Source organism: Manacus vitellinus, unplaced genomic scaffold, assembly GCF_001715985.3.
Source record: "Manacus vitellinus isolate BGI_N305 unplaced genomic scaffold, ASM171598v3 scaffold_1_pilon, whole genome shotgun sequence".
Lineage (NCBI taxonomy): Eukaryota > Metazoa > Chordata > Aves > Passeriformes > Pipridae > Manacus > Manacus vitellinus.
In genome coordinates, this window is record NW_021939396.1 from 20,722,397 (window position 1) to 20,747,330 (window position 24,934).

Below are 24,934 nucleotides of genomic sequence, written 5' to 3' on the forward strand. Positions count from 1 at the left end.
GGAGGTTGCACCCACTGTGATCCCTTCCAACCTTAGCCATACTGTGATTCCACAAGAGAGGGGATAAGGAGAAATATACCATCCGGAGACAGAAAATGAGTGAAGGCTTTCCAAAAGTCTAGTCTTACTTTTAAGCTTTCTGAGAAGTAAAAGAAAAGTTGGTAACAACCTCAATGAAGAATGGAACATTCACTGACTGCAGTAAGATTTGTTATCTGTGCATTCCTACATGGACGTCAGCAGACCAATATATGTGTTGGTTTGTATTTAACTTATTTTTCAAAGAGGAGTTCTTGTATTTTCTATTTCTAAATCCTACTATGACAAATAAATGCTCACTTTTCAAAAAATCTCCAGGTGATAAGTGATGGAAACCAGGAAATGGATTTGCCAGATTAAAAATGAAAATTCTTGAAAATTCACCTGTTTTATCACTGATCATCAGTAAAACTACTTATCATTTATATTAGAAATACTTTTACCAGAATATTAAAAATTCTTCTAAGAATGAGAAAATGTGGTCCTTTTATTAACGTTGCACCTATAATCCTAGGTGTATCACTGAAGAAAATCAGGACATTAACCACACTTCACTCTTATATTTGTATTTCATTTCCTAGCACTTCTGTTTCTGTTATCCATGTGTAGGTATTATATGTTCTTCTTCTAAGAATTTGGAATACATTAATTTTGAAAAAGTGAATAATTACAAAAAGGCAGCAACATTCTTTGCCCCTCAGGTAATCTATCAAATACCACATATGTGTCCTTACTCTAAACCTGTCAAGCAGATCAAAGCAATATTCTTTGCAATAATAGACTATACCTTATGAAGAAGTCAGTACAATAGGTCCACTGTACATCAAAGATGAATTTATAAAACAGTATAAAGCTAAGGCTTATAATAAGTAAAAACACAGCACCGGAGACCTGGCATGAAACTGTTACAGAGTATTAAAACACTTGAAGGAAATAAGATTTGCCCATAAATCATCACTTCTTTATTATTTTTGTCTACACTAATCTTTATGCCATTGCCCTATAAACCATCAAATACAGTCCATTTGGAAATCACACCTTTAAAGTTTAAACAAGGGGTTGCTATTTTGATGACTATATAATCAAAGCATAAACCCACAATGTATTTTATTTTTTAAGCAGGAGACAAATATTTAATCCTTCTATTTACCAAGAACTTCCAGTGAATCAAGCTTTCTAATGAAGATAAATGATGTTTATAATTGCGTAACAATCATCAGAATTTATCTAGTCAAATATTTGGAAGAGTGTGTTGCTTTTTCAAATCTTAAATGATGCTTTTCCCTATTCTTCTCTAATACCCATGAAAAACATTTTTCCAATGAGTATATATACAGTACATTTTCTCTTTATTCTTTCAATTTTATAATATAGTCAGCTATTTAAAAAATGATTTATAGACAAAAGGGAAAAGAAGCAACACAAACTGCCACTCTGACATTTGGGCACTAACAGCAAATACTGAATTTCTAAAGTCATAGATTGTAATTTTTAAACCAGAAATAGGATGCACTTTTTTAACCGGAAAATAATTACTTACTGGAAAAGTTTAGAAATTACTATAGTGGATTCTCTATCAATGAATTATTTTAATTATTTTTAGAAAACTCATTTATGAAACAATCATTAGAAAATATCATTAATAAAAAATTAAAGATAATTAATTGGAGGAATTTTCACGTTATGCGATAATTCCAATCAGAGTGACCTCCACTGTCACCTTAATCAAAGAGTCCATAAAACTCTGAACTATTAAAAAAACCTAATGATAAAAAAGCTAGCACATCTGCCAATTTTGCTTCCAATGTTAGACAGCTTTCCAAAAGACATCCTCTTTATTTGCCCAAATCAGTTTTAATGCCACTTCTTTCAGCCTTAACATTACTTGTCTCATTCAGACACTATATTCAGAATTATATCTCTGAAATTTCATCCCTATCTATTTTCCAATCAATACTTTTAATTTCATTTTAGCAATTAATCTGCTTTAACTAAAGCTTGCTAAATCTCCTAATTTACTTAAGTTCATAAATCAGAAAAAAATTCCAGTTGTTAGTTCTACCTTAAATAGTGACTAAAATCAAACAAATCTAGTATCAATACCAATGCTTCCAGGCCACTTGGTGCCTCCAGCAAAAGCTACATGCACTGATGATTAGACAATCCCTTAATTAAGTTGGACTCACCGCAACTGATGAACAGCGCCATTCAATGTAATCACACTTGGAAAATTTATGAGCAAACAGATCAGCTTAGGTTACTGAATTAGTTACTGGTTATTTATTTAATAGATATCTGTGATGATCTAATATCATTCTAACCTGCAATGCTAAACTGCTGACACATGGAAGATAATAGTAGGCTAAATCACTAAGTTAAATGGAACTCTAACAATCCATATTTTTCTGCTTATACAATCATAACAAAATATTTCAGAAATTCAGCAATGCCAAAACTTAAAAGCCTCCATTTAACTAACAGAGCAATAAGAACTCACAACTACATTTTGAACTTTTGCTCAAGGCGTACGTACAGAATTCTACTTTTAATTGTAATGTTCTGAGAAAAACAAAAATGTATCACTATTGTGTATCCTGGTCCTACTAAACAATTTATCATCTCGGTAGAATCAGAGATTAATCCATCTAGTTGAATGTACATTGAGAAGAAAAAATCATTTTCCAAGAAGTCATTGTCTTACCAACTGAATAACTGCAGTTTTCTGGAATAAGGTAAGTCTGTGACCCATATACACATTGTTTCCAATTATAAACACATTTAAAGGATAACTCAGACATACTATAAAAGACATTATAATTCTAATTACTGAGAGAAGCTGGAAAAGAGCCTATTTTATCTCTAAGTATTTAGATAAGAGCTTTATTTCCTGCACCATTAAATGTTCTTTGTAACCTTTTATTAATTATACTCAACTTTTAAAACTCTTCAGATGTCTATGCAAAAAGCACATAATAAATTCCCCAGTACTGTCAAACCAAAACGTGCTAAATGGTTGTCTAGTCTTTTCAGATAATCCAGTGGTAAGCAAGAAGCAGTAGAGCTCTTCCCTTTCAAGTCTAAAGAGCAAAATTATAACTGCAGATTTCAAGACTGACTTGAAGAACTGATTGCAACAGGTTCCTCTATTTCCATATTTCAGAGGGTCTTTAAAATACAGGGCCTACATTTTTTTAAGTTTATAAAGTTATTGGTAGGAACTTAAAGTTTTTAGGCACAGATAGACTTTTTTTTCCTGTTTGCTTGCTTTTTAAGGGGAGAAAATGAATTTGTTGCTCCTACTTTACACCAAAGAGGACCTGCATTAGAAAGTCATTAATATAGAAGGAGACATTACTGGAATATAATTGCCCTAACTGAAGTGGTAATACAGCTCATTTCTTTTCCCATTTATTCCAACTAACAGTGCACTTAATCAAGAATAAGACAAACCAGTACACTGGTAGCTTCTAGCCATGTTTTCAAATACTGACTGATTACAGAAATACCTGTTATTGAAGACAGGCATACTCTAAATTACAGATACATACCGACTCTCTCAGAAAAGATTGCCTAGTATTTAAAACATGTACAAGTCAAGAAGAATACATGGAAAAGACGACCACTGCATTCTTCCCCTTCTCTTTAAAGAAAGAACACCACTGCTCACAGACAGACATGTAATGACAGTCCCAAAAGTTATTTATTCCTAAAACTAATGAGCTGCACATAGGTGCTTTTTTTTGTGTGTTGGACTGAATGCTAAGCAGATTATTGCCTTTCTAAGACTTGAATCTAAAGTTCTTGATTTTATTTGAAACCCGGCTTTAGATCATCATGCTTCCAAGGGAGGCTGGCAGAAGAAAAGCATAAATATAAATTTCCTATTTGTTTAAAATTTTAAAAACCCACCACAATTGCTTCCCTGACTCTAAAGGTCAAATGTTTCTCAACACACCAAAACTAGCAGTTGTAAATTCAGGGTATTTCCAGTCTTAATGACTTGATTTTTTTTAAAACCCCATCGATAAGTTTATCATAATCAAGTATAGAGTATTAGAATTTATAAATGGAATTTTTACCCTTCAAATTCATATATAGGCATATAGTCCTGGGCTAAAGGCAGGAATCCAAAACAATCCATTAACTCTAACCACGTTATTTTAAAAAGAGAAGTTACCACTATCCCATTATATTACTGTTGGATTTTTACCACCAGTACATTTAGACAAAACTTAATTAATTAGTTTGAAGAAATTTCAATTTCATGTAGAAATAGAAATTATTTTGTTTTTAAATACAATGTCCACTATTAAATGAACCCACACACTGTTGGAGAACCCACCATTTCTCTATAAAGCATTAATTATGTTGGCTGAACAGCGAGGGTGAGTGTGCATTTATGTAAAATTTATATAAGAAAATTAGTTCTATTTTCAGTGTGTGAGACACACGTAATAGCCATGGTACCTAATGCAAAACATCAAAAGAAAAAATGTTTTTCTTCCAGTGTCTGATGTCAAGCAGGTCATATCCCTTTACAGTACTAAACATCTGTTGGGCGTGAATTAATTTCAGTGGCATAGATTTTCTTAATGAGCAGTGTGCCAAAATTGTGATACAATGTGGAATAGCTGTCTGCTTTTAATCTGCTTAAATCCAGTCCCTTGAAAACTCTCCATCTCCTTCCTCTGTAGCAGGCTCTCACAAGTAATCACGTTACTTGTGAAAAGTAATTACAAGATGATTGTAGTCACAAGATGCATTATTACAAGATAATTCATTAACTATTGATAATTTCTCACTTTTTATCCAGGGCAAAAAAATACAGGTAAAGTACAGAATGCAAATCCACATTTCTCAGTTACAGTGAAAATGTTTCTCAAAACTGCAAAATTCATAACTATCAAAAATATAATGAATAAATTAAAAAAAACCAAACCCAAAACAACTGAAAATTCATCATGGGAACAGAAATGGCTGTATAATTTCTAAGATTAATTTTAGAGGGGTGAGGAAAAGAGGAGGAACAGCCATATTGTCAGTTGACTGAGCTGAATTTCAAATGAGATTTTAAAATGCTGGGGTTGTTTATTTTAAATTCTGACTGGTTTGAATACTGGCTTAAGAGCAAGACATGTGAAAAATCAGAACTATATCAGGCAATAAGTTCATGACAGGTAAGTGTATCTCTGATTTCAAACCTGCTCCCATTTTCATGGGTTTTCTCATTAGACTTGGAACACTGAATAAAAAGAGTATGTTGTAAAATTGTGGCTTTAGGTAATTTTATCTGCAGCTAAAATATTTCCACTATTGAAAAGCAATGTGCTAGCTGGGAACAAGTGCTCAGTTCACTGTGTGTCTAGTCAACTGGAGCTGATCCCATTCAGTGTATACACTAATGGAAAAAGGAATGAAGAACAACAGTCTGAGGATCCATTTCTAGTTCGGATCATTTTCCTCTTATTCCTCAAAAATGGACACTGTGGAAAAGAGTCAGAACATATTAACAAAAATAACTAATGGAATGGAACCCCCAGGATTCTTCAACCTGTAAGAAGAATGACACTGGAAACAGGGTGTGTTCCATGCATGTAAGATAAAATGGCCCAGAGATAGTGACTAAGAAATGGAAAATTTAGATGAATTTCAAAGGCAACTGATGATCTTCTATGATAAAATAGCTGGATCTGTGGATTATGGTAGAGCAGTGGACGTCATTTACTTCAGTTTTGGCCAGGCTTGCACAATACTCTTGTATCTAACCTGAAACGTTACAGTCTGGATGGGTTGATTACTAGATAGATATAAAACTAATTGAATGATTGAGCTCAGAGGGTATTAACTAATGAGAAGTGAATATGTGGAAGGACAAGGCTCAAAGCCCTAGTGCAACCCAATCTAAACAGGTCTGGTCTATATGAACTCTGTAGATCCCTTCCACTTTAAACTATTTCATTGTTCTATCCTACCTTAAACCTTGTATGCTAAAATGCAAATCAATTGCAACTGTACACACATGCATAACAAGAAACTTGTTATGCACATACTAACATACTAACAAAAAAGAAATACAGTAAGATAGATATACACTAAACACTACCAACTTTGCTTTTCAAGAAAACCTCTTACTGTAAAAAAGGCTTCCTGAAGACAAGTTAAACACCACATCTTTGAATGTGGTTGAACAGTCTGCCTGCAAGAAAGATACACAACCTAGAGTATTATCTTAATTAGTAATAATGGGAGTGCCTAAAGAAAAGCCAAGCACTGCCTTCAGTCACTGTCATACAAGATTCCATTCATCATCTGAGTTCCAATCTAACCTTCCTTTTGTCTCCCAACCCTGGTGCTCAAAAGTCCCTTCAGACCTTACATTTCCTTAAATGTTTTCATCAAGTCTGAACAATGATTCTGTGCATTCTATATATTGGATTATTTTTTCTTTAAAAAGGCTAAATCACTACTAGCAATGCAGAATTTTTAATCAGCTGGACATTTTTTGAAAGAAGAATTATTTGCAACTTTCAGTAGTTCATGGTCAAATTTGTAAAAATTCAGATGCATTTCTAGGAGTTCTTTCAATATTTCATCTGCAGTGTCTTTAAAATGGTACTAATTCATAAAAAAACATGAAGACTTTACCCCTCCTCTTCATACACTTAGACAACTCTAGAATTCTACAACTTCTGTTAAAATTCATTTTTCAGTACTCAAGTACACTTTTTTACAGATACTCAACAAAATTTTTGACAAGAATGTATCTCAATTTTTTCATTTTCTAGCAGGAAAAAATTACAATCAGTAAAACTAATTTCTCTTAGCATCAGTTATCACAAAGGAACACCTGGAATTTCTTATCCCCTTCAGAGAATTTCTTATCCTATTCAGAGAATACCTGTGTACACTGTTTTGACATACTTCTGTTTATTCTGTGGTTGCTCATTCATTCATGAGTCCCTGAGAAGCATTGAGTGTGTGTAGTAGTTTCTGAATACCCTTGAAAATAACTGAACAAAGACTTAATACAAACAGTTCAGAGGTGTAAATTAATGTACAAATACCAAAAGAATATTTATTAAAAATGTTCTATTCCTTTCAACATTTAAAAAAAAAATAAAAATCACTTCCATGCTATCTTGGGGCAGGTTTGAAAGACAGGTTTCATACATTCTCATTTGGAAATATGAACTTTCTTGGTTTCTCCATTTCATTTTGTAATTACCCATGGGGAATATACTTTCTTCTGTTTCTTCCTACTCTTCTGTTAATCCTGCTTAAGCGTCTAATAGAAATATAGGTGAAAATCCTCAAATGCTATGCACCAGAGAGTCTAAATTTGCAGAGCAAATAGACACTGTGGGGAAGAAAACACTTTTCTATGAAATGTCTCGCTAAGGCTGTGTTGAATGCAAATGCAAGAGGAAACTGCAGCGGGAGAAACAGAGTGCATGATCTGTGTATCGCTGACCAGAGTAATAGCCTAGTAGTTCATTTACAATACTCTTTGGAGGATGGTTAACTTAAGCTCAGTTTTTTTCTTAACTATCAGACCAAACATATCCAAAGGCATCTGAGGAACTGGCTAGTGTCACTGCTGGATTCTCCTCATCATATGTGAAAAGACATGTTGTCTGGGAGAGTCTTTCAAATCTGGAAAACAGTAAATGTTGTGCACATCTACAAAAAGAATGAGGAGGATCTAGGAAACTACTTGACAGTCAGCTTCACTGTAATCCCTGGGAAGGTAACATTTCCACAGAAGCCAATTGCAGGCATATGAAGGACAAAACCATTTTTGGGATCAAACAACACATAATTACCAAAAGGCAAATCAAGCTCTACCACAATCTCATCGTCACCTATGATGATTGATTCTGTGGATAGAGTACTAGATAAGGCTTGCTTTGACCTTAGCAAAGTTTACATGGTCTTCCACAGCAGACTTTTATCCAAACACTTAAGTGTGAACTGAATGGGTGGAATATGAAGGTGGGTATGAAGGACAAAAGCAAACGCAGAGTCCTGCTCCTGCATGTGGCACTTAGTGCCACAGTGCAGTAGACAAGGTGGTGATCAGTCAAAGGTTAGACTCCATAATCTCAGAGGTCTTTTCCAACCTAAATGATTTTGTGATTCTGTGAGATGATAAAATCCTAAATCAAATACTGGCTGGAGGCCAATGCTACAGAGCAGCTTTGCAGAAAAGAACGCAGGGGTCCCTGTGGATGACAAATTGAACATGTGATAGGAGGATGCCCCTGTAGTGTGGAAAGCTGAGCACCTACCGGGTAGCATTAGCAGAAGTACAGCCAGTAAATCAGAGGTCAGATTATCAGATCCTTGCAGGTCAACATCTACAGCACTGTCTCCAGTTAAGCACTCAGTAGTAGAAGAAAAAGATTCACAAATCTGAAGGGGCAGGGGATCATCAAGAGGGTTAAAAGGCATATAATTTAAGAGGAGAGGGCAAGAGAGAGCTAGGTTTGTTCAGACAGAAAAAAGAAGGATAAGGATAATAGTGGGGTATTAAATTACTGTTTCCAGTTACTTAAAGCAGGGTTATGAAGAAGATTGTCAGACTGCTCTTGCAAATGTATAGTGAAATGGTGAAAGACAATGGTTAAAAGTTTTATCAAGTAAAATTCTGAATGGACATAAAGACAAAAATATGCTAGAGCAAGGGTAGTTAAGTACAGAACAATTACCTACAGGGTCATTCCTCCGAGATAAGGAAAGATTTGACTGAACATTGTGCTAAAAATCTACCTTGAACATTAGTCTTCTTCTGAGCAAAAGAATGGTTTCCAGAGGTGTCTTCCAACCTAAATTATGTTTTGATTCTTGCAATGAAATTATAAGCAGGTGTGAAATATGAAAAGCCACGTGTAGACTCCTGACTTCATTCAGCGAGATGAAAACAGCAGCATACAATCAATGTATGGTATTTCTCTCTGCTAACTAAAGGAGAACCATGAGGAAAATAATAAATGTGCATATATTAGAAGGGTGGGGTGGCTTCATACAGGCACACAGAACTACAGAATACTGAAAAAGAACTGCGCAAAAAGTAACACATTATGGGTTTTACATTTCCAGTATAGTAAATCCAGACATAGCTCTATAACTTACTAAACAGAAGGTAAACGCCATCTTGAACCAGAAATATTCCAATTATTCATTACAGGAGACCCCAGGTTTGCAAGGGGGATATCAATAAAGAACAAATAGTTATCTCAGGATATAGTCAACAAAAAGCTTTCTGAAATTATGTAGTAAATTGCTTTTAAGTTTGTACAGTCCAAACCAGTTAAGCAGCACTTCTGCACAACGCCAACTCAAAATATAAATTCTTGGCACCCATTCAAATCTTCTGATTCTGTCCATTCCACTGACAATGTTCTACAAATAATTTATTGATAATAATCCCACATATAAATTACAATATTCATCTCCCTGTGTCTGCAAAGCATCCAAGGAAAAAACACACTGTATTTCTTTTCTTCATCTTTCACATTTCCAAATGGTAATGAAATAATGCCCTTTATTTCTCTCCATCCTTGGGAAGGAATAAAGGATGATGCCTAGATTAGCACAACCAACCAACTTCTGGAGTTTTGACAGGATGAGAAGGGAGGAATAAAGGTAGTTTGGCTGCTCTAAAGCATTCCTCACTTCTACCCAGACCCACATGCAATGTTGAATTTGTGACATTCAGGAAAGGAAGGAGAAAGGTTTCTCCAGGTCTCCCATTAGCCAGATTCTTGGAAGAAGTCTTGCTCTATAACCCTTTCCCTAACTCTTGCTCTTATTTGCAAAGGTACTTCAATGGGTTCAAATAGCCATTCCAATGGAATTAGTGCCTTGTCATATATTAACTTCTACTATCCTCAAGTTGTTGTCACCCTGACTGGATTCCTGGTTTTGAAGATAAGAAATACATATTTTTTCTTAGGGCAAAGTTTTCCCTTTTTTTTTCTTTTCAGTGGGCCCAGAAGTTTAATACTTTGAACTTACCAGTCTGTCACACTTAGTGACTGGCCCTCAATACAAACTGAGGTATCAAGTTCCAGAAATGAAGAATGAAAATATTCAAGAGATGGCTGCTGAATATTAGTATTTCAGAAAAAAGGAAAGATTAATTGTTCAGGTGTAGGATCCCTCATGATGTGTCCATAACCATCCTTACTAAAAAGTATGAAAATATTCAGAGGTGGATTGAATTTTAGGGACTTGAGTGAAGACAGTTAATATGAGTAGGCACAGACAAAGTTTTACAGTCTACTGGCTTTAGTGAAGCACAGTGTAGCATGTGAACTCACAAGAAAATGCCAAAGATTCAATAGAAGTTAAAGTTCAACACCAAACAATCTCAAAAACCTACTTCAAAATTTGTTTCCAGCATCATTTACATAAGATAACTCTCCTTGTACATAAGATGTGAATAATAGCATTTATTGAACACTCATCCTATTCTTAAATCAACATTAACCAAATAGTAAAAACCCATGTATATTATTTACCTACATAATTTTTTCTAGATGATGCAAACACCTCATCAGAGCTACAGTACTTTATGGGTGGATTTTTTAAAAATCCAGTTGCAAAACAGGGAAAAACCTACCTCAGTGGTGCTATTGGAAGGTTCCAGTCCAATCACGTTGGCTTGTACCAGCTGCTGAAGAAGTTGCACTTGAGCCACATTGAGGAAGAAATCCAGGTTTGTTGTCACATTCACCTCCAAAGAATGACCACAGACCAAAATTTCCTGTGGAGAAATTAAGGGAAAATTCTAGATAACAGCTACTAGGAAAATAATTTTCAGTTTCTATATAATTGTATTGTGGTTCTCTGCTGTAGTCAATACTTCAACATTACATATTGTAATAATTCAGTCTTTTTAAGAGAAATTGGTGTGTCAGGCTTCTAAAGGATGTGACTTATTCTTTGCTTTGCTTTCAACAGCATAACTATTATGACACATTTTGCAAGAAAAGCATCTCACACACAAGATCCTGTTTCCATCTCTTGGTAGGGTTGTCAGATTTTGGGTTTTATTTCCTTGGCAATTATTCCAATTCTCCTTTCCTTCTGAGAAAAGGATGCAGCTTTTACTTTTTTTAAACACAAACTCTACTTGATTTATAATGAAATCATGTGTTGGAACTCACTGATAACCAATCTAATTGATTTCTCTTTGCTTGTAAGCCATGGTTAATACCTTGGCAAAGCTAGCTGGATAGCCACTGTTTTATTGGTGTTATCGAGCTCAAATAAAGCTCTTCAACACTGTTGGCAAGCAATAAGGAGATCAAAAACAGAACCAATGCAGAAGGATTACTTACTAAGTAGAAGTACTGCTGTGTCTCATGAGAAGCTTGCATAATGTTCAAGCTCTTCATAATCTAAACTAGAACTCTCCCTTCATCAGGGAACGTTATCCAGGGAATAGATAACAAGAAGAATGCATGTACAGAAACCACTGAAATTCTTGAACATAAGCATTAGTAAAGCTTTTAGTAAAGATTTTTTTTAAAAATTGAACAACTTCCATGCATCTGAGCCATCCCTAAGCTTTCTGTTTCTTTTTTACATTAAATAATTTTCCATTTGCCCTTGTGATGACGCTTTACACAAAATATGAAGCTGCCATTTTCTCCTTTCTATACCCACTAGCTATTATTTTCCAACAATGTACTCCCACTGAATGTTGCAATACCTTTACACTTCTGTACCAGTTTTGCCCTTTCGAGGAGGTAGCTGTTAAGAGAAATGATCTTATGAGCTGACAAAAATTTTCTGATGTTTCCCTTATATAAAACACTCTTGAGCTACAAACTAATGCCAAAAAGGTAGCCAATACCTTCTGTGTGTAACTTGCTTCATAGACTAATAAATAACAAGCTGACCCACAAACACGCAAAAGTGGTTGTTAAATCTGGAGTACCTTGAAGTACCCACAGCAGTGAGGCAGGGAGGCAGATGCTTTGTAGCAGTCTCTGGGCTTGGAAATATGGCTAAAAGAACTCAGCTCAACTTTCTTCTTATAGATAGTCTATAGATTGCATTTCGGGCTTCTGTATGAGAAGCTTGTGATGTTTTTTTTGTAATGGTGTACTGTAGCAGCTCTTCTCAACACCTTTCCATCACCAACTTTTAAAAAATATTGATGGAAATCATTAAAAGATTCCTGTTTTTTGAATTGCAAATAGGCTTATCTACCTCTAGATAGACTGCCTTTAATATTGGATGCTATATACAAATTCTTTCTCCAGCAGAGAAAGAACATTTCAGCTAGTGATCTTTTTCTAGTTGGCAACTTCTGCATTTGAAAACACACCTGGACACTTCCAATGGTGGAATGGTAGAATATTAAGATTATCTACATATTAAAAGTTATGCTATTTCTGTTGACATTTTGTACTGACCTCTGGGTGTAAATTCTCTGCAGCATCGATTTTCGTAAAAATAATCGCAGGAGCTGCAGTTATTCGGACTGTGAAATCTGTTAAAATTGGAGTTAGAATAGCTCTCCTTTCCTGATGCCGCCTTATGCTAGAAAAAAAAGGAAAAAAAGGAAAGATGGAACTACATTATAAATTGTCAAGGGGCAAAAACTTTATATATTATTCTTTACATCCAGCATGTAGTATAAAACTTCTTCAATACCAGTTCAGCATTTAATTGTTACCTAAATAATCATTAAATATCATTATCATAAGTCATGTTAATTCCAATCCTGAAGGAAGACTTCTACCTTCATTTCACAGGAAAAGTAAGTCTAAATATTTAATTCTACAACCTATCTCCAGGTAGACAAGTTTGACACTTGACATTGCTTCTTCTCCTGTTTAACACAGTATATTCAATAACTTTAAAAAAGATGTGAACTTCATTATCAGTATTCTCCAAACTTTATAAATAGCTGCCCTGAAGCCTGCATAATATTTGAACTCATGCATTAAAACTCTTCATTGAAAAATTCTGCACAAAACATAACCAACACAAAAATGAAATACATGAAAAATTAAACTAGCAAATCCTATGCAACTCTAGGACTCACACATTAAATTTATAACGATTGCCTAAGATGATAAAAATGACTTGAAGAGATGTCAGTCTTCCTCCAATGCTTCTGTCTTGTTCTGGTTGCTCTTAGCTGGTAACTTTTCATCTAAATACCAAAATTTAATTACCAAGAGTATTTGTGCCATTAAACTTGATAATTGCATTTGTTTTCCAGCTGGGTGGTTAGTTTTGGTTTTTTTGTGGGTTTTTTTTCTGTTTTTTTCCCCCTTTAACCAAATAGTAAGCCTAGAGGCACAATTTTGTCATAGATGGATCACTAATAGATTATGACAACACATTCCAAATAGCCAGAATCTTCTGGGTCAGGTCAAATAAACTATTGGCACAAAATGCCATCTGAGAGCCTCTGATGAAGGAAAAAAAATGTAATGAGATCAAGATGGTGTTCAGCCTCTAAAAGAGGACACAGTTCAAATTCCTGGGAGATCCCTTCCATCAAGATAGGTAAAAAGAATTATCAAAAACTAGTATAATTTGCAGAAACATTAAATAACTGCATTTCACCAAGGAGAACTCTAAAAAGCATCAGAAGTTTATTGCTTTGAGGTAAGTTTTCCTATGCTTATAAAATAGAAAATTAGCAACTATGAAATGATGCAATTTAAGAGATCAAACTACACTGCCCTAGAGAAGAAGATGATAAATCTATGCAGAATTCTTCATCAGCATATCAGTTACACTTCCCTGTATTACCTTGAATCTTGCCATCTCCAGTGATGGAGATGTGGCAGTTCAGACATCAGCGTAAATCACACAAGTGAGCCAAACACGTGAATTATGGAATTAGAGAATTAGTCCTTACCATCAGCTAGACTTATGCATTTTAATGTTATTAAACAATATTGTTATATGCCTGTCTGTGGAGAAATATCTTGAATGCATGTGGAATAGGTATTTAAATCTCTTGATTAAGAAGGGGTATTGAGATACATAGCAATGGTTCTGAATGGATTCTGTTGAAAAGCAAACAACCTCAAATGCTGATGGTTTGTAAGCCAAGAGTTAGGCTGAAAGTAAATTAAATGGATATCATAACCTGACTGGAATTCAGTCAACTGCAAAAGATACAAAATCTCTAGATGATAATTTACTGCTCAGGCTATTTCAATTTTGATGCTTCAAATTGTACTAACAAATTTTTTAAGTGTCCTCAGAACATGCAGAAAGCATGGTGACCTATAAGGGAATATAAACTGTATGGTATGGGTAGGCCTTAAAGCTTTTGAATTCATTTAGGACAACAGTATACAGAAGTTAACAGCAGATGCCATAGAGCTAGTATTTGCAGAGCACAAGTCTGATAAACTTTTACTTCAAATGACCCTCCCAAACACCGCCAAGCAGGCTGCATGCTACTGTAAGTAGTGTGCAGTTTGCTTAAGAGTAAGTCAGTAAGTGAGTGTGAGAAAACTACCATCTTACCTTAAAAGCTTGGTCAACTGTAGCTGTGTTGACCTCTAATGATGGCTTTTAAAGAAAGGTTAGTCTAATTAGAACCCCAAACTAGAAAGTAGACCTGTTAGTGGTTAGTCAACATCTTCGACTTGAGAAAATGGTCTTAGATTTTGGAGTTCTACAAATGTTTCTCTCCCTGCCATCACCTTCATTTCAGATTTAAACCAGATGGCTTTCTACCCAATTCCTATTTCCCCTTCCCAAAAGGATGAGAAAGAAGTTCCTTATTTTGAGGAAAATGAAAAAGCTAAGTAGTAGAAGAATTCTGTGAAAGAACACACAGCTATTCACTAGAAACCTTCCACTTGAAGTGGCATAAAAATGCTATTATGATTTTAATGACGAAACAGAGCTGTAAAAGCAACTTATTTGTTGTACTCCAAAACCTCAACTGGCTCTCTTCAATCATTGTTCAAATTATTTTTAAGCTCATGCATATTACCATTTCTTAAATTTTATATGTCATTTTAGTAGATACCTAGTACACTGCATCTTAAAGGACTTTTTTGGCACTATATATTGATTACAGATTTATTTTATTTTTTAAATCAACCTTATGTGCTATCCCTGTCCTGCGCTACTTACTACTTCCTGCATTTCTTGTTGGTGAATTTGAGTCTCAACCAAGTCAAGTATTAGCAAAATAATTGTAAGTATAAACAGAAGGCAAACAGAGCACAGTAAATAATGAAGGGAAAGGATATGAGAAAGAGCAGAAAAGGAACAAAGAAACAAATTCCACTTTGAATTATTAAGTCTTCCACACTGCACCTAAGTGCAACGTTAACTTAACACAGGTGTACGCCACATGAGCTTATGAAAAAACTTGATTGTGAAGAGCGTAATGATGGCTCTGTGTCTGCAGCACATTCATTCCATGGTTCATTTATGCATCTGTTATATATTTGTCTTGGAAAAAAAAGGAAAAGCTAGTATTTTTAGAGATGTTAAAGCAGTTGATCATGTACACTTAAAAGTAAGCGCATTTGAAAGACCATATGCTAACGCAAAGCAACAAGGCAGTTAAGCAACTGTGATAAGGCCTGGAGGTGCCTTAGTGCTGAATTTGAGCTTTATTGGCACAATAACATCAACTCCAGTTAAGGACCACGGATCCACACTGTAAAAGCACAGGATGAAAATGGTCTCTGTCCTCCAAGGCTTACAATTTAAGTATAAGAAAAAACATACCCACAGACAGGGAAGTAAAGTAAACCACTACAGCACCATAGGTAATGATACCCAGTGGTAACCTGTCCTATGAGTTTTTATATTACAGTATAACAGAAATGAATTTTTTTTGAAGAAAACACGACAATAACTGTGAATGTTCACAAGAAATGCCTTTATAATGCTCAGGTTACCCTAGCAGTGAGCAAGGAAGCACTTCTTTGAAGAGCTGAATGCGGCAGTCTTGGTAACTGCTACGATGAGGTCTGATGAGCAGTGAGTGTAGATGTGTCAAAGTAAATGAAAGAAGACACATAAGGGGAAATGGATAGACCTAGTGGCCTGGAAGTACCTTGAAAGCGAAGGCATATCTAATGATTAATATGACAAAAAATTCTGTGGGAAGAAGAGAGAAAAAAATGTGAAGAATGGAATTTTGCAATGGATGCAACAACATTTAATCACATCAAATCAAATCATCAGTATTTGATTACATCCACTCAGAAGCATATTGAATTTATACAAGGAGGAAGGACTGCCAATGAGATGATGTTGCACTTCTTAAAGAGGTGCCAGGATGTGAGACTGGATAAGCTGAGAAAATGCACAAGTAGGATTATAAATTTGTTCTCTTATGCGGAAAACACTAATCAAAACAAACAAACAAACATTGCCACTAACAGCTAAACATAATCTAGATGTGAAACTTGGAAATGTTTGCCTTATTGCTAATTATATCTTTTTTTAAATAATACCTTATTGAATCTAGAGTTTGAGACCTTATATACTTAAAAATTCATAGGTCAGGGAGAAACTTGTGTACATTCAAAACATGAATGACAACTGAGCACATTTGCACCATGTAAATTTACTACCTACAGAAAGATGACTTCTCATGGAAAATTTTGTGATGTGGAAAAGAAAAAAAAAAGCATTAGCATGAAATAGGCCACATAATCAAAGTGATCTCTAGTAGTGTGAGGCATGCAAAACCTCAAAAGATGTTACTTATGTTAGCATGTTAATTTAGGACTTACAAAATATTTTTCTCTTGCAGGTTTCCCATGTAGTTGTACAAATCAGTTAATCTCTGATTCACCAAGGTATTAGGATATCTGACTACTAATGACTCATTAACATCCTTTCAGCTCTCTGAGGTGTTGCAAAGACATGTTGCAAGACAGTAAAATAGCATAGCAACATTTTGAGGACCATTTAATAACCAAAATTAGATAACAAACAAATTTACACCATCTGGCTGTACAGAATTACTATTTTTATAATATAATGCTCAGCAAAGCTAATTTTCACTATATTAAGAATGCTGTGCAGTATTTCTTTGCTGTGGATTAATATAAAAAATAACATACCCCATCTTATTGAGTAAGGCTTTGTACAGTATGAATACAAGCCCAAGTTCAGGTACAACAGAAGCAACTAAAACACAGGACTGAATAAAAATGCACTACATTTTATTCCAAAAGATTCAAGGGAAATGCCCTTACTTCCATAGACATGGATCTATAGATGAATTTTTTCTGGTTTTTCTTATTAGAACTTGGCAGGCTGCCAAGAACTTTCCAAAAAAGCATGAAAATGAAAACTATTCAAAGTAAAATCTGCAGGAAACCTTTCTGAGGATCTGCAGTGGTATTTTGTTCAGTTTTGTACAACTGATCATTGGCTCCCTGATGTACTCAATAAGAGTCACAGAGAGCTGTTCCAGATGGTGGTATGCCAAGGACAAAACTGTAACACAGTATATTGCCACACTCAATTCATTACCACACAGAGAAGTAATGCTTTTAAGCTCAATTATTATTTTTTTTTTAAACAGAGTTTATTCAGGCTGCAGGAAGCAGAAGTTGCTGCTGGGAGCTGTAGAAGGATTGCACAGGGATGGGGGCGAGGCCTCAAGAGAGGATATATTTCTTGATTTCCTTCAGGGCTGTTGTTTTTTCCATTGAGTGGAGGGAGAGGGAGGAGGAGATCTGCAAGCTGAAAAAGCAGTTTTCAATCAAGAAAACTCCTTTTGGTTAAGTACTCCCAGTTCCCCACATGCTGTTTGGTAAAGGGAATAAATGTGGACAGGTTTCATTTGTACATAACCTTATTAGAACAGTCTGACTGTTTCCAGTATTCTTTTTATATATTACACCATTAGGGAGCTTTTTATAACATCTACAGTGAAGTATAAACATTTCATAATGGAAAGAGTTATGATCCCTGATCCTCAGTACAGCACAGCATTTGACAGTTTTTTCTGTGAGACAGCATCCACACTACCAGAGTTTTCCAGTTCCCCCATTCTTCTTGGGGTGACCTGCAGAGACACAGGAGGCATCACACCAGCATTTCACTATCGCCCTTGTTGAAGAATTTTGCACTAAACACCTTCAAGTATTCAACAACTTAGTCTCAAAGTATGACAGCTTGCTTTCCAAACTACAACATAAAGGTTGAAAAACAAAACAAAACAACAACCCCATGGGATATTAAGTACTAGAAGTACTGAACTCCGGAAAAAGTGGTGGGAAAATGTGAAGGATTTACTTTCTGTGTAAAGACTATTAAAGCATTTAAATGATAAATAATGTCAAAAGCCTTCAGATATTTGTGTGATATCCATAGATCTTTTATTTAGAATGATTTGGCTTTCATGAAAATTTTTAAAGTGAGACCAGATTTCAACCCAGCAGACTAAATTACAATATAATTTATTTCAGAAATTTTGCGACTTAATTTTGAAATAATACAGCAATGCTTTTGGAAATGGGAATGGAAAATGAATGGCTGGTATCTATTCTGAAGTTTTCTGTAAAGTAACTATGAAATATTTGGATAAAGGTTGGATTCTATATTGCCCCACATAGCACCTAAGAACTAAAAAAATGAGAGAAAAGGATTTCAAAAAAGAACCTTTACACCAAATGATCCTAATATATCTTAACACTGAGTAAAAACAAATAGAAATATATTAAAACCAAACAAAGAAATTAACCCTAAAATAACTCAGCAAAAATAATTCATTTATTATTCAGTTCCAGGTTAAACATGTCTAAGCAACTTAAGGAAATAAAAAAGAAAATGGTATCACAATTAAGTTAAAGAATAAAGCTTCAGTGGTAGTTGCAGGAAATCTTAAGGTAAACTTAAGCCCTTACTGAAAACAGTAAGCACCATGTAAAACATCATGCAGCCAGCCTCTTGGTGCATGCTGGAAATACTGCAGTGAATGGCAGAGTTCAGTGCAGGTTCTTCCAGTTCTCAGCACAACACTTCCACAGATCATAAAATAAACCCAGATACAGAAAAACTGACTGCCAAATAAAAACCAAAATGGGAACATCCTGACAAAACTGTACTAAATCTGCAAAATTTAAAGCTAAAAGGACAAGAAAGCATTCATACTTCTTCTTGAAAACAAATTCAAGCTGGAATTAAAATACTGTAATTGCATACCAGAAAAGAAAAGCTAATGTACAACTGATATAAATTAAAACCCAAGCAGAAGATGCACTCAAAAGCAATTTTAAAACCAACATACTTATTTGTCAAACACATTCTAATAACATTTTATTTTGGAAGTCTGGCAAGGAAAAGAAGAATGTCCAAGCAGTTACAGAAAAAAAAAAAAAAAGAGAGAACTCAGATTGTCTGTAATAGCTGTTTCCCTTATGTTATTAGCTTTTCAGCCACCAAATTTCCTATCTAAATCTATAACCACAAAGTTCATACCAAAGTGTGCTGGCAATAGGGTTTCAGTCACCAGTGGGAAGGAAAACGAAAGCCAGTTCTTCAGTGGCTGGTTTTGCTATGTTTAACTTAACTTGCAAATTGGCCACAAGACCTTTGGAGATTATTATAATCTTATTTTTCAAGATTTTCCAGTGGACATATGTAATTTTGTGACAAAGAACTTCATGAGGAACTTGTCCAATCTGAAGGTCCAACTAGGAGGTTATAGACATTTTTAAGGCTAAGAATTTAAAATAAAAAACATCTTTGGAATTATGAGTTTAAAAAATAATAAATAAATAGTTAACAGACAGGAAAGAACCACATGATCTTATAAATGAAGAACAGAGACTATTACTGTGTTTAAATTTTTATCGATACTTCTGTCACTTCTTGTGGTTTTATCATTACTGGGGTTAGATCTGTTTTTCCTGCCTTCTATTTTTCAATGATAAACTGGAATTTATTATTGATCACATCTTTTTCCTGCATGCACTCCTCCAGAATGAGTTTATTTGCCCTCTTGGCCTTTCATCAATATATCACTTACAAAGCTCACTCTGCATGCCATCCTCATGTAGCCTTTGCTACAGACTGCCTCACTTTCAGAAAAATCTGAGTCCTCTCATCTCCTCTTTTTCAGAAAATTAAACCAAAAATAGTTATTTCATTATGATTCTGCCTGTTTTTCTTTATCAGTTTTAGGAACTCATCCCTCAATTCAGATAGGAATCCTGTCTTAGGAACCATAAGATTATGCATGCATTTAATAAAAATTGGATTGTTTCTGCATGAGTTAGATATAAATATATATAAATATATAAAACTTAGATATAAATGAAAATAAATAACTAAATGTGTAGGCAAAGAGGCATCTCCAAGCAGAAACACCTGTAAATCCATCAAATTACTTTTGAAAGCTTGCTCTTGGCCATCAGACCTTATTCCTGTTGGACTGCTAAACAGTTGGTAAAAATTCAGTTTTAAACTACTTGGATGAATACTTAAGTATAAAAATCACATTAAAACTAAAATAAAAATTTTAAATCTTCACAGATTACCAATTAACCCCCCTACTTTTTATTTGAAAACTTTAAAATTTAAACAGCATGCAAGTATATGCATGCCGTATCTTCCAACCCTGTTTAACCAGAGGGTGGGGCTTTGCGTGCACATATCATACAATACACAATAAAGGAGACTTAGTTGAAATATCTCATTCTCAAAATTCATCTGGTTTTAGTTACAGAAGTGCAAAAAACAGTTCAGAATCAATAGGAAATGTTCTACTTTATCCTCCACTAATTTAGAAATGTCTAAGCTGGTTTTACTCAAGCTTTGTTAAATTACAAACAAAAGAAGTTTAAAAATACAGAAAAAACAACAACAACAAAAAAAACCCCAACCCAAAACCTCCCATCACTTTTAGAGACTGAGAAGCTGAAGTCTCAGCCCTGGAGTTATTTTTATGGACAGACAGTAAGCCACTCAGGGAACAGCTTATAATGGAAGCAAAGGCATACAATAACTGGAGAGTAACTACAGTGTAACAAAAACAGTAATATGCAATTCAAATGTGTAATCCAAAACTCCTTGGAAATGTGCTTGTAATGTAGAGCAAACCCAATACTGAATTATTTAATTCAGATATACTGTCAATGATTTGAGTCAGTGCACATAGTGTCTGTGCTATGTAACGTCAGAAAATAAGACATTTTTTTAAAAATCCCTACCTACTGGCCATGTTCCATTCAAGTGCTGGATTTTGAGAATTTCTCTCACTCTCTGTCAAAACCCCTCCTTTTCCATTTTCCTTCTCTGGTTTCAACTGATTCCAGTAAGCAGTGCCAATGTTGATAGACTGAAGATCTATTTGATATTGTCTGTCTTCAACCTCCGATCCAGGGTCTCGAAGTATTCCTAGATTTAGTGCTCTCCTGTAATGCCAAAGAAAAAGGAAAAATAATCAGCATAGGTCAAAATCAGACTGATCAGATATTCACTAAGATACAAAATTAAGGTATCAATTTTGCCATTCTTGACTACATTGAAGCATTATTTTCATTCTAGATCTTCAGAAACAGCCAGTTGCCTCTTTCCTATGGAATTGAATGTGAAATATGCAAATAGATATATTCCTAAATTTAGCCAGATCCACCAAAGTTGATATAAGTCTTCACCACACTTCCAAAAATCAGGGCCATATGAGTAGCCTTATGGGGAAGCAGGAGTGATTCAGATCTACTGATGGATAAAGGATGTCACATTCAAGTCCTTAAAAAAAACCAGCCATGTATCAGTATAACCCAGAAGATCATTATGAGACAATTTTCCCACTGTTCAAATTTATCAAAGAATAAAAATTAAAAAGAATATTCCAAGATGATGGAAAAACAATTAAATCCTTTTAATTACTCCTTTAATCCATGGAATTTCAGTATGGTGTTTTTTAAATTAAAATTCTTCTGAAAAGTGAGAAAAAAAGCATTGTTGAGTGAACCATATTCCTTGTGGATTCTTCTAAATTCTACCACATTAGATCTTACAGAATATTTCAATCTCGAGCTGAGTTTTGGAAACAGTGAGACTCAACTTCAACAAAACATTCAAGAGCTATTGGATGAGTGGAGGCTACTAAGACCATTCAGTTTTATCAGTAACTGGAATCAGAGGAGTCTCCCACTACATTTGTCTTCTGCTAATAAGCACTATGAAATATTAAAAAAATTATCTTGTCCTTTTTACATTGGGAACAATATAGCTTTTTGAGCACTTGATACTATAATAAAAATTCACAATTAAATTTATCACCACATTTCAAAACAAGCCAGTGAAGGGAGCAAGGAGATCCTAATTTTTTTTTTTGCTTTCAATTATGACCACAAATTTTAGTCTATTTTTATTGATTTCACACACCTGCATTAAAGCTCAAGTTTCTTATTTGCATATGACATCCAATCTAGTGTTCTGTTCTAGGTTGTTGTCTTATGCCAGAATTATTTAGTATATAGCTGCTGTCTTCACAAAGAACTTAATAATTCTGCAATTCGTTTAATCATTGATGCTAATAATCTAAATATAAATAAGGATTAAAGCAGCACATCCCAAACTGTGATGTACACACTGTATGCAGTCTGTAAGTATAGGTATGCAACCTGTTTCAAAGTGCAATCCAAATGCTGGTCAAATCTAAACACAGTTGAAACTGCTCATACATTGCCATTGTCACCAACAGAGTATGTCAGCAATTAAGAAAATTAAGTAATCGTATGTACCCACAGAGGCATGTGGATGACAGGAAAGCCATTTTGATCAAGTCATTCCTCATGAGGCACTGTGATGGCATTGTTCAGTAGCCCCTATAACTTCCTTAAATGCTTAGTAGAAATACACTGAAAATCTGTTATGTCAGTAGTGGCATTTCAAAATTAAATGCGGTTTCTTAAAACTCAAGAATGTGTTTGTCAGCTTTCCACATAGAGAAATTTAACCACAACTGTGCCTTTTATTATTCTTTCTAAGGCATTATTTCACCAGTATGAATGCAGTTTTTTTTAAAAAAACTTCACCAGAGTAGATTATTGTATGACCCAGTGTCTATTTACATACTTTGTCTAATACAAGTAAATATTGACATGTACGTTTTTGGAAATATTACTGAAAACAAAGCACCAAATTACGTATTTTAGGAAATTTGCTTATGCATATAAAACATAATATGATATTAATTTCACCTGCATAATGGATTCTTCTCTCCTGCACTTCACAGTGAAGAATATTTTTGATTTCTTCTTTTATGAGCAGCTTGATAACTTGCATTAAGATCACCTAGAACTATATTCCTTAGGCTAATTCAGCACAATCATGACTTTGTAAACCAAATTCCTTGAGCAAAATGTGTCTGTATGCACCAATCTGAAACTCCCCATTGTGACAATGGTTTTCTTTCCCCTCACAAGTTTACTTGTTTAAATATAAATCACAACAAAATCACCCTTTGACACACATTTTAGGTGCAGCAAAATACAGAGGGGTATTATTTAAACACAAGGTACTGGTGCATTTAATTGGTGGTATAAAATTGTCCACTGTATCTTTTTTTTGTTCTCCTTTGGAATATTACAGCCTTATACGTTCATGCTAATATAACAATTCACATTTTCATTCCATTCCTACTATTAACAATCTCCTACATAATACAAAACTCTTCTTCTGACCCTTTAGATCACATCTGAAATCCAAGCAAACAAACTGTGTTTCTCTAGATAACCCATTTCAAGAAACACCTATTTTACACATAGACGTAAAATACAAGGATTAGTTATTAATGCCTTGATTTTTTTGACTAAGCTTATTATTGCTTTCAGAAAGTACATCATGCCAGTTTTATATAAAGATGAAAATATAGCCTTTTCCCAAATAAGCAATATACATACAGGCATTTATTTAAGCACTAATTTCTGGTTTCCCATATCAACAAATTTATGCACAGGCATTTACATAAGTACTCATTCCTGCTTTTCCATATCAACCATTTTCCTAAGTATGCCTCCAATTTATTAGCTGTATACTTCCTAGAAGGATGAGAGCTAAACCATAGCAAAACTGGCTTCATCTTAAGTGTACATGCCTTGTATAAACTCTGCAGCCTTTTTGATTCTGCAGCTTTTGAAATCCTTGTAGCAAATAAAATCAGGAAAACAGACTGAGCCAAATTAATGACTTCTGTACCTCTAGCATAAACAATGTTTTACCAGTTGAAATTTACTGTCGGGGTTATAATTTTAAGTGCTTCCCTCTTCTGAAAACAACTTCACTATCCCACCTGAACTTTTTGGCAGGTGGTGTAGAATGCAACAGTTGGTCAATAATACAGTTAGATCATAAGCAACCAAAGACAATTGTAAGCATGTAACAGGAAACACAGCATTAAGCTTTTCTTTTTTAAAATTGATTTAGTCTGGGTCAGGCTTTTTGTATGTTTATTGAAGAAGCAGCTCATGTTGAACCAGTTACTACAAGCTGCTGAATAGGCATAATTCTGAGACCCATTGTAAAGAAGCTAAATCTATCCACTTACAGCTCATCTGAGACCTATAAAAAGCTAGACAAGCCAGGAAAATGGCATTTAAAGACTACACATTATGTAACAATTAAGAAATATTCACCAACTTTACACACAGCAGCTAATTTTTGTTAGCACTTATTGGATCTCTGTGTGCACTGACTTCTGTTTCTAGGTACAGAGAAGACAAACCTGTCTATCCAAATTTCAATTATTAAAGGTTTTGTCTGGTGGTAAAAGATCCCTCCTATTCTAATTCAAAAAGGAAACAGATAGTAAGCTTGGATCTATTTTACAGGGGTAAATGGTGTGGCCTGTATGCAAGAGGACCCCTTCCTCTTCTGCTTAGGCTAGTCGAGTCCCAGCCTAAATGTAGTC

At 34.6% G+C, this 24,934-nt stretch overlaps 1 protein-coding gene across 1 annotated transcript in view; it reads right to left on the reverse strand.

Moving 5' to 3' along the window:
• The window catches only part of VPS13B (vacuolar protein sorting 13 homolog B), a 424,315-nt gene that overhangs the window by 135,784 nt on the left and 263,597 nt on the right, over positions 1 to 24,934 (reverse strand). The window contains exons 30-32 of the mRNA XM_008924039.2: positions 21,225 to 21,428; positions 12,468 to 12,594; positions 10,664 to 10,807 (exon numbers count right to left, since the gene is read on the reverse strand). Coding sequence (XP_008922287.1) covers positions 10,664 to 10,807; positions 12,468 to 12,594; positions 21,225 to 21,428 — 475 coding nt within the window. The remainder of the gene's footprint in view (positions 1 to 10,663; positions 10,808 to 12,467; positions 12,595 to 21,224; positions 21,429 to 24,934) is intronic.